General features: G+C 45.2%; 1 protein-coding gene across 3 annotated transcripts in view; it reads right to left on the reverse strand.

Moving 5' to 3' along the window:
* Positions 1-16,780, reverse strand: part of DDX39B (DExD-box helicase 39B) — a 308,058-nt gene that overhangs the window by 153,504 nt on the left and 137,774 nt on the right. For all 3 annotated transcript variants that reach the window (XM_044083268.1, XM_044083269.1, XM_044083267.1), the window contains one exon: positions 13,170-13,314. In XM_044083268.1, coding sequence (XP_043939203.1) covers positions 13,170-13,314 — 145 coding nt within the window. The remainder of the gene's footprint in view (positions 1-13,169; positions 13,315-16,780) is intronic.

Consider the following 16,780-nt stretch of genomic DNA (forward strand, 5'->3'; position numbering starts at 1 on the left):
GTGTGCGAGGAGGTCCACTCAAGGGTAACTTGTGGCAATTACCCTTGGACAAAAAGTAGTAAGGGGAACCAGTGCTGTCTGGGCCAGTAGGGAGTCACCAACAAGATTTTTAAGTTGTCCTGCTGTATTTTCAGCAGGGTTTTCTGGATGAGACAGAAGAGGGGCATGTATTCCCTTTCACGAGATTGAGAAGGCATCTGTGGCCAGTGCTCGTGGTTCTGGTGCAAAAGCCAGGAAGTTGCCTGGTGAGGGAGGGTTCCTAACAGGTCTATTTGAGGTATACCCAATTTGTGGACCAGATTTAAGACCACTATGTGAAGCATCCATTTGTGGTGGTTTGTGCTGGTTCTGCTCAACAAATCTGCCTGTGTTGGGAGGGATGTAGGTCACTCACAGGGAGATTCCCTGTGAGGTAGCCAACTCCCAAAAACAAGTTCTACCCTGCAAAACAAATAGGACTTGGTCCCTCTTTGCTTGTTGATGTACCACAGTATGGTTGTGTTGTCTGTGTATATCAGAGGAGTACCCTGTAGAAGGAAAGGTTGAAAAGCCTGTAAGGCTAGCAAGATTGTCCTCATTTCTCTGGCACTGATGTGTTCTGATTTTAGGTGAACTGGCCACAAGCCTTGCACCTGTTAGTCCTAGAGTTGCTCCCCAGCCCAGGTCAGAGACATCTGTGGGCATTGTGGGAGTCCTGGCTTTCTTTGTACCTTGGCCCACAACCAAAGTATCTCCATTTTTTAAGCAGGGTAGAAGTGGTACAAAATGCTCCAAGGGCTGGTTGTGTTTCCAGACTGAGTAAAGGTACCACTGCAGCTTCCACATGTGAAGCCTTGCTAAAGGTAGCACGAGTACTGCGGCTGCCATGTAACCCAATAGTTTCAGGTACTGCATTGCAGTCAACCAGGTCGACTGGAGCACCTGGAGGTGATCTAGCAGGGAGCTCATCTTTGGGGATGGCAGGTAAGCCTCCATGAGGTCTGTTATTTTGCACCCCAGGAAGAAAATGTCCCAAGTTGCTTGAAGGTGGTATTTTGGCAGATTTATCTGGAATCCCAAGGGCTGCAATAAGGAGATCACCAGGTGGAGATGACCTTGCAGTACTTGTTGGCTGGGGGCATGGATGAGCAGGTCATCCAGGTAGGTGAATATCTGAATCCCCTTAGTCCTGATGTAGGCTACCACTGGAGCCAAACATTTGGCAAAAACTCTGGGAGCAGTGGAAAGACCAAAAGGCAAGGCAGAAATTTGCCAATGAGAGGAGCCAACCAAGAACAGTACAGTTGTGTACACTTACCATAAATGTAGATGTTAGAGTGTATTCACTGTTGCAGTCATTGCATTTGGGTTATCCTGCTGGCAGGCTGCCCTCAGTCGGCCTGAATTCCAAATTCTTGGGTTCTGCGTCGGTTGCTGTGGCCCCTTCCCGGACGTCAGGGGTATAAAAGATGCAGCAGATGCCATTTTCTAAAGTTTTTCTTGCCAAAGATGTCAGGTGCCCCCAAAAGGGTATGCTAAATATAAGTAACACATACATGCATCAAAATAAACTTTACCTTCATCTATAAGCAAATAGACCGCATAGGTTGTATAGATCAGAGAAGGAAAGACAAGTTCCAGCAAATATAAGGGGGATGGTGGGTGGGTAACCTGGACTGCAACAGTGAATACACTCTAACATCTACATTTATGGTAAGTGTACACACCTGTACTATGTTCTTAGTGTTTCACTGTTGCAGTCATTACATTTGGGTAGATTCCCAAAGCTATGGGATGGGAAGATGGAACTAATAGCATTAGGGGGGGCTATGAGGCCCTGCAGAACTGCAGTGGCAAAGCCTGCCCTGGATTTAGAGTAATGTGGCAGATTGTAATGTTTTGTAAAGGTATGCACTGAACTCCAAGTAGCAGCCTCTGAACTGTCTTTGGTTGGTACTCCCCTGAGAAAGGCTGCAAAAGTGGCTGCAGCTCTGGTTGAATGTGGCCTAATGTCCTTAGGCACAGGTTTGCCATGCTGAGTAGCAGAAAAATACAGTGACCTATCCACTTTGAAATAGTCTGCTTGGAGATGGCCTTTCCTTGTGATCCTGCAGCATATGCCACTAGTAATTGTTCTCTTTCTGAAAACTTTAGTTTTATCCAAGCAGAATCTAAGTTGTCTGTGTACGTCTAAAGAATGCAGAATTTTCTCCCCTTGTTCTGTGGATTTGGATAAAAATTTGGCAAATGAGTTTGGTTAAGGGCTACACTGGATACTACCTTAGGCATAAATGTAGGGTTTGTCCTCAGAGAGACCCTGCCCAGATAAAAAATGATAAAGGGTTCCACAGCCATGACAGCCTGTAGCTCTGACACTTGTCTTGCAGAAGTTATTGCTAGGAGCAGAGCTGTTTTCCAAGATAAAAACTTTATCTGCAGTAGCAGCTGGCCAAGAGGTGGTAAGGCGAGTTTTTCCAAAACATAACTGAGGTCCCATGAAGGTGTTGTGCTCTCCTTGGAGAGCTTAAATTTTTGGCTCCTCTGAGGTACTGCCTTAATAAAGGATGAGAAAAAATAAATAAAGAGTGGTGGCTCTGTATTGTAATGAGCCGAAATGGCAAAGGCATAGATTTTAATTGATGAGAAAGGTAGGCCTTTGTCCAGCATCTCAGTTAAGTATTGCAAAATCAGAGGAATATTTGGGACAGCTGTATCAGTTCCTTGAGCTTGGTTCCAAGCACAAAATCTCTTCCATTTTCCAGCATAGGATTTTCTAGTACTAGGCCTTCTGGCTTCTAAAATGACATCCATCACAGCTTTACTGAGAGGTGTGCTTTCTATGGCTACATTATCTGCCATGCTGCCAGGTTTAGGGCCCCGAGTTGGCTGTGCAGAATCTGTTTTGTTGGGACAGTAGAGGTGTTGAGGCAAGTTCCAGGCTGGGCACTGAAACAGTTCCTTAAGATTGGATACCAGTACTGGCGTGGCCAGTCTGGGGCAATCAGAATCATTTTTGGTTTCTACTGTCTGACCTTTAGGAGTACTTTGGGGAGGAGAGGTAGTGGAGGAAAGGCATATACCGATAGGTTTGTCCAGCTGAAAGACAAAGCAGCCACTTTCCATGCTTGTCTGTGATAAGTCCCTGTGCAGAATCTTTTTAGTTGATTGTTGTGAGGGGAGGCAAATAGATCCATGTCCGGGCGTCCCCATTTCTTTGTCATCATGCTGAAGATGTGGATCCAGGTGCCACTTGTGGGGATCCATGAGGTTTCTGCTTAGTCTGCCAGAGTATTTTCCTTTCCTAGCAGGAATTGTGCCTGCAGATGAACTTGGTAAGTCAATGCTGTGTCCCATAAAGCCATGGCTAGTCTGCAAAGGGGGTAAGAGCGAGTGCCCCCCTGCTTGTTTATGTACCACATGACCGTGGTGTTGTCTGCAGAAGTTGTCCCGGATGAATGAGGTCCTTGAAGGCCATCAGGGCATTTTGAACAGCTAGCATCTCTGAACAGCTAGCATCTCCTTTTGATTGATATGTAGATGCATTTGGTTTGCGGACCAGATGCCCTGAATAACTCTTCCTGCCATGTGGGCCCCCCAGGCATACTCCGATGCATCCGTCGTAAGGTTCTGCCTGGCTGGGGGTATTGAGAATGGCTGTCCCTCGTTTTGGTGACGAGCCTTTGCCCACCATCGAAACTCCTGTTGCAAGCAGGGAATGAGAGAAATCATTGTTTCCAGGCTGTGGCAATGTGTCCAGACACTTTTTAGGTACCATTGAAGTTTCCTCATATGCAATCTTGCATATGGAATTAGGGTGCCATGAAGCCCAAAGCCTGCAGAATTTTTCTTGCAGATAACTGGGCCTTTGTTGCCATTTCCTTGAAATAGGTAGTCCGTTGCCTTTGTCTGGCGTGAGAAGCCATCTGGGCAGTTGTATTAAAGCTTGCACCCAGGAATATTCTCTTGTGAGGGTACTAGTTTTGATTTCTTTTCGCTGACTGTGTACCTTAAGCATGTTAAGTTTTCACAAATGCCAGATGCTGTAGTAGAATGTCCTTGTTCTGTGCTTGAATGAGGCAGTCATCCAAGTAAGGATATATTTGTATTCCTCTGTCTGCAGAAAGCAATTAAGCAATTACTGGTGCCAGGCATTTTGTGAAGACCATGGGCGCAGTAGATAAGCCAAAGGGCAGTGCAGAGAATTGGCAATGCTTTGAGCCAGCCTTGAATCTGGTGCGTCTTCTGCATGATAGTCTGATTGGGACATGCAGGTATGCCTCTTAAGTATAGTCACCAGCCAAGTGCTCTTGCCCAGCATGGGCAGAAGCTGCTGCAAAGTCATCACCTTGACTTTTGGTATATCCAGGAATGTGTTCAGAATAGATAGGTCCAGTATTGGTCTCCAGGTCTTGTCCTTTCTGGGTACCAAGAACAGTAGAGTAAATTCCTTGTCCCTGCTCTTGCTCTGGTACTTGTTGAATGGCCCCCATGTCCATGACGGATGAGACTTGTTTTTGTGCCTCTGCCCATTGATTTTTTGGCAGATCTGGCCAGGCGTTTTGCTTTTGGCAGGGAATGGAAATGGAATTTGTACCCTTGTGACACGGTATTTAGAACCCACTTGTCCAGGGTTATAAAGTGCCAATTTTGAGAAAAAAAATGCTAATTTCCCCCTAAGGGTGCTGCCAGGAGGCAAGTGCTTGGTGCAGGCAGGGGGAAGTCATTGGGACCGTTTCCTGTATGGATGGGATTTGTCTTCTCCAACTTTGGAGGTTGGAAGCACCCCATTGCTTTGACCGGTAGGAACCCTGCGCCTGGGGTCTGCCCCTTTGAGGTCTGTGACACAGGAAAAGGACCAATTCTTTGTAGGCCAGTGTTCACTAAACCTAGGCGGCTGTACTTGTAAAAAATCTGACAGTTTGCATAGATTTAGCTTTGTCCTCCATTTTCTTTAACACTTCCACTGCCTCAACACCAAACAAAGTATCATGCTGTAAAGATGCATCTAATTTAACTTTGACATGATCAGGCAGATTTTGTTCCTTTAACCCAGCAGATTTTGTTCCTTTAACCAAGCATGCCTCCCAATTACAGAACCCGTAACTGTGGCCCTGCAGGAGGCCTCCAAAGAATCAAAACCACATTGCAAAGTATGCTTTCCAACTTATTCAGCTGCATGCAATAAATCCTGCATTTCCTTGTTTTCTGCACTTTCTGTTTAAGCAATGCCAACACATGTTGCTGATATTAGAGCATATGAAACTGACAGTTTAAGGTCCTTCTAGCCAAGGTTGCAGATGTGTAAACCTCCCCCCATCTATCCAGTACCCTAGAAACTCTGCCAGAGGGGGTAGAGTTTTTTTGCAGCAGAAGCCTTAACTCCTTTGGGACCCTGTGAAATAGTTTCTGGGTCTGCAGCAGGGTTTTTAAAAAAGGCATTTATGAGAGTCAGGAACCCTATAATATCTGGAGCTGGAGGTAAGGAGTACGGGGGTAAGACTAGACTCTGAAAAACACATCTACAATATCTAACACAGGTGGGATGGCTAGTGGCCTGTGTTGTTAGTAAAAGAAAATCCCTGAGCCTCTTTAGATTCTGAACAATTTTGGCTCTCCCAGTGGAAATGCTCCCTCATGGTATGCAAGGTTTCCCCAAAAGAATAGTCCTCTGGAGGAGAAGCTGAAGGTGTAGATTCTTCAGCATCAGAATCCTCATAGGGGGGAAGAGAATATTCCTGATCAGAAGAGGAATCAGAAGAAATAGAAACCTGATCTGAAAAACTCAGACCGTCTCTTGCCTAGGCCTCTTATCAGGAGGGGGATGGCAACCCCTGATCAAGGTAATTAAGTCTTCAGCCATTTTGAGCATCTGTTTTTTGGGCACAGAGGCCTGTCCACATGGCTCTTGAGTTTCTTTGCTTTTAGAAGGTGCTTTAGTCTTTGCCTTTGAAGCTGAGGTTGTCTTAATGTAAATACACCCTCAGAAGCCAGTGCCTGCTCAGCAGCTCCAGACCCATCTGAAGGAATAGTATCAGAGGCTCCGATACCTTGCGTTTCCAGCGGCATGGCAGACTCCACGTGGGAGTCTGTAGTGGGCTGCGACTCTAAGTAGCAGGCGTCAGGGGCTGCGAAAGCACCTCACTGAGAACCGGCGACTGGCTTGGGAGAAGCTTAGTCAGTTTTGGGCCTCGGTTGTGCCTCTTTTCTTTGCGCTTTGTGAACTCCGGTAGTCGGATGGCTATCAGACGACATTTCTGGATAATTAAACAGGCGTCCAAAATAGTTTAAAGCAAAATCATACAGACGCTTAATAGTGCGTTGGTTAAATCTAGCACAAAACAGACAACCAGCAACATTGTGATCAGGGCCTAGGCAAGGAATACAGTAAGAGTGAAAGTCCTTAGGAGGTATTTGCTTTCCACAAAAAATACTTTTATTAAACTTTTTCTGACATTGGTCTGGAGAAAGAAAAAAAAAAAAAAAAAAAACCAAGTTTCCCCAACGGGGTACTTAGCTTTATAGAAGACTTCGGATTTGAAACTCGAACACGAAAATCTCAGGAGTCAGCCGACCGGCACTTGCGAAAGTACAGTTTTGTACCTACCATAAATGCAGATGTTAGTGTATATACTGTTGCAGTCATCCCACTTAGGTTATCCTGTCAGGCGGTCCCGCAGTCGGCCGAATCCCAAAGCCTTGGTCCGGCGTTGGTCGTCGTCATTTCTTCCCGGACGTCAGTGCGACAGGGGTATAAGAGGCAGCCGATCCCATTTTCTTCAGTTTTTCTTGCCCCAGATGTCAGGTGCCCCCAACTAGGAAGGCAAAACAAAAAGCTATGCAAACAATCCGTAGTAGACAAACAGTGCTAACTATTAGCAAATACACCATATAGAAATGCATCCAACTGATTGATGAACATGGAGCTATAACCAACACCCTGGTATGTAGAGGGGATGGGGGGAGGGTAACCTGGACTGCAGCAGTATATACACTCAACATCTACATTTATGGTAAGTACAAAACTGTACTATGTTCATCATGTTATACTGCTGCAGTCATCACACTTGGGTTGAATCCCAAAGCTATGGATGGGTGGCTGGTACTAAACTGGGTTAGGCGAAGCTAGGATGCCCTGCAGCACTGCAGTGGCAAAACCAGCTCTGGATTTTGAGTATAAAGGAAGGTATTAGTGCTTGGTAAAGATGTGCACTGAACTCCAAGTAGCTGCCTCCAGAATGTCATTGGTTGGAACCCCCCTGAGAAAGGCTGCTGAGGTTGCTGCAGCCCTGGTAGAATGGGACCTAATATTAACAGGCACTGCTTTCCCATGGTGCGAGTAGCAAAATCTGATACAATATGCTATCCATTTGGAGATGGTCTGTTTTGAAATGGCCTTTCCTTGTGAACCTGCAGCATAGGATACAAAGAGTTGGTCAGTTTTTCTGAAGGTCTTTGTCTTATCTAAATAGTAACGTAGCCGTCTGTGAATGTCCAAAGAGTGAAGGAGTCTTTCTCCTTTATTCTGGGGGTTTGGATAAAAGGTGGGTAAATTAATGGTCTGATTTAAAGCCACACTGGATACTACATTTGGCATAAAGGTAGGGTTAGTTCGTAGAGACCCTGCCCTGATGGAAAATGATGAAAGGTTCCACTGCCATAAGTGCCTGTAGTTCTGAGACCCTGCGTGTTGAGGTAATAGTCAGCAACAAAGCTGTTTTCCAAGACGAGTATTGTAATTCTGCTGAGAATGCTGGTTCGAAAGGAGGCAGTGTTAATTTTTCTAAAATGAAGTTCAGGTCCCAAGCTGGTGTTGGGGGGCTTTCTGGGGGTCTTGTATTCTTAGCCCCTCTGAGAAACTGCAGTAGTAAAGGGTGTGAGAATATTGGAGGATCCGTATTGTATTGAGCTGAAATGGCTGAAGCATGGATCTTAATGGACGAGAATGAAAGGCCTTGGTGTAGCATCTCAGTTAAGTATTGCAGTATTTGAGGAATGTTAGGTATCCAAGGATTTTGGCCTTTAGCCTGGTTCCATGCACAAAATCTTTTCCATTTGCCCGAGTTAATGACATTCTGGACATCCTTTGAGAGAAGTGCTGATTGAAAATTCAAGGTATTCTCCATGCAGCTAAATTTAAAGTTCTGAGCTGGCTGTGAAGTAGAGAGTTTTTCTGAGTCAGCAGTAGTGGGAATTGAGGCAAGATCCATGAAGGGCTGTGAGTCAAGTTCCTTAGTAATGGCTACCAGTGCTGGCGTGGCCAGTCCGGAGCAATGAGGATCATTTGTGGTCTCTCTGATCTGACTTTCAATAATACCTTGCTCAACAGAGGTAGTGGTGGGAAGTCAGACTGCCAATGCTGTCCAACTGAATGATAGGGTGTCCACTTTCCAGGCTAGGGAGTGATAAGTCCTTGTGCAAAATTTCTGTAGTTGGCAATTGTTGGGGGAGGCAAATAGATCTATGTCTGGACATCCCTACCTTTGAGTTATCATTGAAAATACTTGTGGGTGTAGTCTCCCCACTCATGAGGATCTGCCATATTTCTGCTCAATTAGTCTAACAATATGTTTTCCTTTCCTGGCAGGAATTGTGCTTGCAGTTGCACTTGGTAAGTCAATGTTGTGTTCCACAAGGTCATTGCCTGTCTGCATAAAGGGTAGGAGTGTGTTCCTCCTTGTTTATGTACCACATCACTGTGGTGTTGTCTGTCCTTAGTAGTTGTCCTGGATGCAAGAGGTCCTTGAAAGCTGTCAACGCAATTTGCACAGCTAGCATCTTCTTTTGGTTGATGTGAAGATGCATTTGTTTTGCAGACCATTTGCCCTGTATGCACTGTCCTGCCATGTGCGCTCCTCAGGCGTAGTCTGAAGAATCTATTGTCATAGTTTGGCTTGCTGGAGGTAAGACGAAAGGAAGACCCTTGTTTATTTGACATGCTCGAGCCCACCATAGGAACTCTTTTTGAAGGCATGGAATGAGAGGTATACTTGATTCGAGGCTGTGCCTGTGTTGAGACCATACACTTTTCAGGTACCATTGTTCCTCATATGCAGCTTTGCATATGGGAGTAGTTGAATGCAGGATGCCATGAACCCCAATGCCTGCAGGATTTTCCTTGCAGTGAGCTGGGTAAAAATTGCCATCTTTTTGAAAGTATCGAGTCAATTGTTGTTGTCTGGCGTGAGAAAAGCCATCTGGGCCGTTGTATTTAAGCTGGCACCCAGGAATATTATTTGCTGCAAGGGTATTAGCTTTGACTTTTTGTTTACTGTGTACCCTAGGCAACTGAGCAGCTGTATTACAAATGCCAGATGCTGTAATAGAATGTCCTTGCTGTCCGCTTGGATGAGGCAGTCGTCCAGATATGGGTAAATTTGTATTCCTCATTGTCTGCAATATGCAATTACTGATGCCAGGCATTTCGTAAATACTCTGGGCGCAGTAGATGAGCCAAAGGGCAATGCAGAGAATTGATAATGCATTGTACCTGCCAAGAATCTGAGGTATCTTCTGCAATCTTGTCGGATAGGAACATGCAGGTATGCCTCTGAGGTCAAACGTTACCAGCCAAGACTCCTTGCCCAGCATGGGAAGAAGCTGCTGAAGTGTGAGCATTTTGAATTTGGGTACCTCTAGGTATGCGTTTAGAATTGAGGTCTAAAATGGGCCTCCAGGCTTTATCCTTTCTTGGGACTAGAAATAGTCTTGAGTAAAAACCTTGACCTTGCTCCTTTGTAGGTACCTTCTGAATTGCTTTCATATCCATGAGAGCTGATATTTGCGCTTGTGCCTCTGCCCATTGGTTTGGAGGCAGATTTGGCATGCCTCTCATCCGTGGTAAAGTGTGGAAATAAAACCTGTACCCTCGGGTAATAATATCCGGAACCCATTTGTCCTTTGTTATAATGCGTCAATTTTGTGGAAATAAAGCCAGTTTTCCTCCCAAAGGTGCTGCCAGGGCAATTTTGCTTGGCAGGCGAAGAGGGAAGTCATTGTGTTTGTTTCCTGAAGGGTTGAGATCTTTTGTTTCCTGAAGGGTTGAGATCTTTCGCCTCCCCCTCTGAGATGTTGTTTGCCATTGTCTAGGCCTGAAAGAACCTTGTGGCTGGCCTCTTGCCCCTAGGGCGTCTGTACCTACCTCTTTGGGGTCTGTGATGCAGGAAAGGACCAGTTTTTTTGATGGCCAGTTTCTGCTGAAACGAGGAGGCTGTACCTGTAAAAAAATCTTTAACTGTTTGCATAGATTTTGCCTTTTCTTCCATTTTCTTTAAAACTTCCTCTGCTTTGACACCAAATAAAACATCTTTCTGCAATGGAGCATCCAATAACTTTGCTTTGACATGTTCTGGTAAGGCTTGTTCTTTAAGCCAAGCATGCCTACAAATTACAGACCCTGTGACAGCTGCTCTACATGAGAATTCCAATGAAAACCACACTAAGGTATGCTTTCCCACCTGTTCTGCTGCATGCAGCAAATCCTGCATCTCTTTGAAATCAGGTTGATCTGTCTGAGGGGTCATTTTCTGTTTTAACTGTGTAATCAAGTACTGTTGGTATTTTAGCATGTGGAAAAGGCAGTTTAAGGCCCTCATGGCCAAAGTGGCAGACGTATAAACTTTCTTTCCCCATCTTTCTAATGCTCCTCAATCTCTTTCAGAAGGAAGTGGATTCTTAGCAGTAGAGCCCTTAACCCCTTTGCGACCCTCGGAAATGGTTTCTGGGTCTGCAGTAGGACTTTTTTATAGAAACTTATGAGTGTCAGTAACTCGGTAGTATCTGTCTGGTTTAGCTGGTGCTGGAGGCAAGGAATCTGGGTTTAGACTAGATTCGGAGTAAACATCATCCAAAATGTCTAAAACTGGAGGAATTGCTAGGGGTCTATGCTGTGGAAGAAACTCCCGGAGTCTTTTCTTAGAGTCAGAATAATCTTGGCCTCCCCAGTGGAAGTGTTCCCTCAAGGTGTGTAAAGTTTCCCCAAAAGAGAAGTCATCAGGGGGGGGGGGGGGGCAGAGGGAATGGACTCTAAAGCATCTGAATCTTCATAAGGAGGGAAGGAGTAATCCTGGTCCTCAGAGTTGCCCGAGGAAATGGATGCTTGGTCAGAGGAGGGATAATCTTCCTCCAGTCTAGGCCTTTTGTGTCGGGGGGGGTTGGGATCCCCTGATAAAGGGTAATTAAATCCTCAGACATCTTAAGCATCTGTTTTTTAGGCATAGGGGCCTGTGGGGGGAGTGTGTGGACCCGGCTTCCTAACTTTCAAGGGAGCTTTAGCGTAAGACTTGGCAGAGATAGTGGTCGGTTTGAAGACACCTTCAGAAACTGAAGGCCTAGCCAAAATTTTCAGATCACCGTCAAGACTAGCGTCCGAGGGGTGAGGTGGAACCGGTTCCTGAGGCCCAGCTAAATCGGTCTGTGAGGCAGTCAGAATTTCTGAACCAGCGGTAGTCAGAGGCTGCGTAGGCGCCTCACTGAAAACCGGAGAACCGGCGTCAGGCCTGGCTGAGGCCTCGGTAACTGGCCTTGGTTGTCTGGTCCTTATCCTTGCGTTTTTTAAACACTGCTGATGTCGGTTGCTCCGACGGCATGCTATAGTTACATTTTCTGCCAAAATAATGCTGGGTGAAATCTGCCCGACGCTTAATTGTACGTTTGTTGAACCTAGCACAAAACAGACAACCAGAGACTTTGTGGTCTGGGCCTAGGCAAGGAATACAATAAGAATGAAAATCCTTATGAGGTATTTGCTTCCCACAAGAAATGCAATTATTAACTTTGACATCGGTCAGAGGCAAGAAAAGTTTCCCCAACAGGGTACTTGGCTTTAGAGAAGACTTCGGGCTGAAATTCGATTTGAAAATCTCAGGAGCTGGCCGGCCGGCACTTGCGAACTGCTTCGGGCACTGCGCGGCAAGAAAGACTGAAGAAAATGGAGTCGGCTGCCTTTTTTATACCCGTGTCGCACTGATGTCAGGGAAGAAGCGATGACAACAGACGCCGGACCAAGGCTTTGGGATTCGGCTGACTGCGGGGCCGCCTGACAACAGGATAACCCAAGTGTGATGACTGCAGCAGTATAACACGAACATCTGCTTTGGGCACCACAAGGCAAGAAAGATGAAAGAACATGGCATCGGCCGCATCTTTTATACCCCTGATGGGCGACAGCAGCAGACGCAGGACCCAGGACTTTGGAATTCAGGCCGACTGAGGGCAGCCTGCCAGCAGGATTACCCAAATGCAATGACTGCAACAGTGAAACATGAAGATAAATCAAGCAAAGACCAGAGATTTCTGGAATCTTGGGAGGTCTCCTTGTATTTCAGCTTTATAAAACTGATATTTTAACTGTTATACCATTCTTCCATGGTCTGACAAATCAGACGTGGGGGCAAATAATTGGGACACATCTAACAAGGAGTGTAGGACAGCCTTTCAATAGGATGTTCTAGGAGCTGCAAGCATGACATCCTCCCAAAAGGCAATGTCAGAGGCCTTGATTATCACTGCGACTGGGGAGGGGGTGCAGCCAAATGGAGGCTCAGACTAGCTTAAATTCCAGAATGTCCCCTTTTATTTCTGTTAGCCTTTCCTTTCTATACTAGTCGCTGACTTCATGTGTTGACATGGGTAACTTCAGTAACACTGCGATTCTCAGTGCAGCCTAGTACACAAGTAGTTTCCTACCTTCTATGGTTAATTTTTTTGGGGAGGAGGGCACCAAAACCAACTACTCTGCTATACGATGAGGTAAAGAGGCACAGATGCACACGTCTGAGTGAGGCATTTGGTTCTTACATACACAATGGTAAACAGTGTGTTATTCAGTCTGTAGCACAGATCCCTTTAAGCAAAGACTGAGACACAGTTTCATTCTCAAACTTCCCAACCCAGTAGAGAAATTGACAACTCAAGAAACTTTGGGATATGGGAGGAAACCCGAATACCCAGAGATATATTACTTTTACAGGAACAAAAATGCAGTACATAGAAAACACCATAACAGAGTTCTAAACTGGACAGCCTTGTGCTTCAGAGCAACATCTCTATAACACCCCAACACAAAGTCTGAACAACTGCATACAAAACCTCAGCTCACATCTTTCTGAAACCTACAAGTGGCCAGTGTTGGGACAGACTAAGGAAATCCATACAATTCCTATTCTAGCCTTTTCTGGTGGCAAGCTACTTACTCTATGTAAGTAAGTATCAGAGTCTTCAGGCATGTCATAATTAAAGGCAATGTTAACTCTCTCTATGTCCATTCCCCGTCCGAATAGATTTGTAGCCACCAAGATTCGACGCTGGAAATCTTTAAACTGTTGATAGCGGGATAACCTGCAAACAGAAAAAGGTATAATTAGCTTTTTCAAGTCACAGTGAACAGATTTTAGAAATTATAGAAGCATTTGAAAAATTCTCTGTGTGAAGCACATCTTAAAAGGAAACCCACATGTGCCAAACATATAGCTACAAGTACAACCAAGTCTACTTATTATAAATAGGATATCTACTGTTGCAGCAACATGGGATTTCTTTACTGTGGAAGCTTTTGGCTGGCCAGAAGCCCACAGACCTTCCCCCTCAGGTGGGCGCCCCTCTTCCCCATTATGTCTGGGTACAAGGGTCAGCTAGAACTTTTTCCTACACCATCCTCCAAACTGCAGCCTCACACTGCACCCCATGCCTGAAGCACAATACAAACACTGCTTCCAGTGGGCCATGGGAATTGGCATCCTAAACTAGTGGGACGAGGATTGGAGGGGGGCCCTATGCAAACCCTTGGGTGAGAAACAGTGAAGACACTTTACAATTGTATTAGAGTAGTGACTGCTAATGTAGTAACATAGCAGGATTCTCAAAGCAAGACAGGGAGGTTGGGGACAGGTTACGCTAAAGCCAGAAGGACCAGCAAAGCAGAAGGGGAAAATCCAGTCCTGGTCTTGGAAATAAAAGCAAATGCTTGGTAAATGTGTGGATTAATGGCAGCTTCCATTTCTGGATAACCCCCCTAAGGTAGTAGTAGCTGCTATGGCCCTAGTAGAATGTATTTTGATTCACCATGGTGCCTGCAGCAGAAAGCAATGCACAGAAATTCAATTGGACTTTTTTCCAAACAACTTTCCTATTTTGTTGCCAGCAAGAGTTTAGCTTGTGTTCTTGGTGCTATCCAAGTAACATCAGATCAATCTATGAATAGCCAGTTAAGGATACATTCTCCCACTTTTAAGGGATTAGGGAAACAGCATGGAGGTGTATAGACAGATTTGAAGACACTTCAGTGACAGTTTAAAGGGCAGATTTGTTTGAGAGCGATCTATTCAGGATGGTAAATTAGTCAGGATGGAAAGTCTCAGTGCACATTACAGCTTACAACAGGTTCCAGCATGTAGCTCGCAAGACATTTCCCTGCGAGCTATATCACCGAAATCAAATGGCTGCAGCAGCACTCTGCCATAGTGCAATATGGCTAAAAGGAAATGGGGATAGTCATCCTTTAGATCTAAGCACTTGAGGCGATGACACTTCTAGTTATTCCTGCAAAAGGAGCATCTTAAATTTGGACACCAGCATAAACCTAGATGGTTTATGCCTCCAGTTTTTCATTCCCTGGCACCAAGTCTTGAGCAATAGCCGGTGCCCCCTTCTTTTAAGGTCACTGGTTCTATGGAGCCCTGAGCTAGCTATAGATGTTAACAGTTTGTAACCAGATTATAAAAATGAAAGCAAACCAAGGTTAATATGGTCAAAACCTGGCTGGTGTCGAGAATAAGTGTGGTTGTCTGAATCTTAAAAAGGACTAGTGTGGAATGAGTGAGGTTTTCCCATTCCTTTAACAAAGGTAATTTTCCTTTTTTGTTTTGAAGGATCAGGGGAAACCGGAAAGTGACTGGTTTAGTCATTGCTGCTACCTGCTGAACCCAAGGTAGAGACCAACCAGGCCCTTTCTGTTGGGTCTGCTTGCCATCACTGTTTTAGCAGTGTCTTCGGGTCTTTCTCCCTTTGCCTGGGCTGAGAGGAAGGAACCATGGTCTTGTAGATTAGTTCCTTCTAAATCTAGGTGGCTGTACCTGCAAAATATCCTTAATCTACATGGATAGTCTTCCAGTTTCTTAAAACTGCTGTAGACTTGGAACCAAAGCAAATAATCTCAAAATGCATCCAGAAGTTCTAAATTTTACTTGTTCTGGAAAAGTGCTGTTCCCTTATCTAGGCTAGGCTATGAAATGACCCGAAGCAGCTGTTCTACTTTATGTACTCTTGCATTGTGGTTTTGATACTTTAAAAGTAACTCTAATTGCCAGGCTGCTAAGTAAAACTCAAGCAATTCAGAGAACTCCACCCCCCCCACCCCCCATCCCCACCAGTTTCTCCTTTACTTGGTCTAGAAAGGTCTCCCGGAATTTGACCATATGGAACCAGCAAACCCAACGCTCGTGGAAAGGACAGCAGTGGTATAAACTGAAAATCTATCCCATCTTCCTTCTCATATGAATATTTCTACAGTCCTTTGTTCCCTTGAGATCTCAGGATCTGCCAAAGGATTCCTCAAGCAGCTTAAGGGAATCCAGGACTCTGTCTCTATTTATATAAATAAATGGTATGCCTTCAAAGGGCGGTTGAAATCAGTCTGCAGAAGCAAGACTGTCCACTACCTCTAGTCCTGGAGAACAAGGGGTTTGTGCTGCTAGAATTTTGAAAAATTCTTACCCTTTTCTTTGACTGACTGCAGTTCTGAGCTTTCCCTCAGAGCTCCATTCTAGAGAAAGTTTCCTCAAAAGGTGAAGTCCTCAGATGGGAAAGCTGAGGCAAGATGGAGACTAAAAACAAGAGCCAGTGGAGACTTGATAAAACAAACAAAAAAGTCAAGTCTGAGTCATGGGAATGAGGGACTCCTGGGGTAAATAATCCCCATTTTTCAAGCACATCCTAGACCAGGGATTCTGGCAGGGCTTACACTGCTTGCATCTCCAAATGTATAAAATCCAAAATTAGCCTGACTAGATCCTGCTGACAGACTTGGAGAATGGAATGCAGAAAATTTAGGCCAAGCTTTAGGTCTGTGTGGGCTTCAGGTGTACTCCGGCCAGTCTGCAGACTCCTCTTGAAACCTAGGAGATCTCTCCCTCAGACAACCTGGTGAAGGCATTTTAAACATAAGCTTGCAAAGAGGTCTCAGACCAGACAGCCCAAACTACTGGTATATTAGACTCAAAGGATCTCAGCAGATGCCTCTGCCACATGCACTGTTTGTGTAGACTTCCAAGTTCTTTTCTCCTTCAACTATCATGAGTCTGGGCATCCTATTGGACAGCAAACTGTTATCCACTACCCATGGTAATTTGAATGCCAGGAACCATGAGCAAACGGGATAAGGGGAACGATGCCCTTCAAAATACAGGATTACCATAAGGGCTCATACTTAAGTTTATGCAATATCAGCATTTTCTTGCAGTCTCACTAGCTCAGTTAGCACACTCCCTTGGTACAAAATGCTGTGGGTTCAACTCCCACAAAGGAATTTCTAAAGCAGCAGAAATTTTCTATACACAACTGCTCAGGCAAAAAGGTCATTTCCTGGTCCCCCAAAAAGTAGTGCAGTGATTCTCCCTTGCCATCAAGGGCAGTTAAAATGCCACAGAGGGTGTCTAACCCCTGGGTCCACTGCGGCTGTAAGCACTACACCAGAGGGAGGCAAGGAAAAAGTGGCCTGAAGCACTCACCCATCCACAGCTCAGACATTTCAGCAGTGTGTCACATGCCATTTTCTTTTTGCGGCTGGTAGGAAAAAAAACAATGAAAA

Source organism: Protopterus annectens, chromosome 9.part0, assembly GCF_019279795.1.
Source record: "Protopterus annectens isolate FY-2018-M chromosome 9.part0, PAN1.0, whole genome shotgun sequence".
NCBI lineage: Eukaryota > Metazoa > Chordata > Ceratodontiformes > Protopteridae > Protopterus > Protopterus annectens.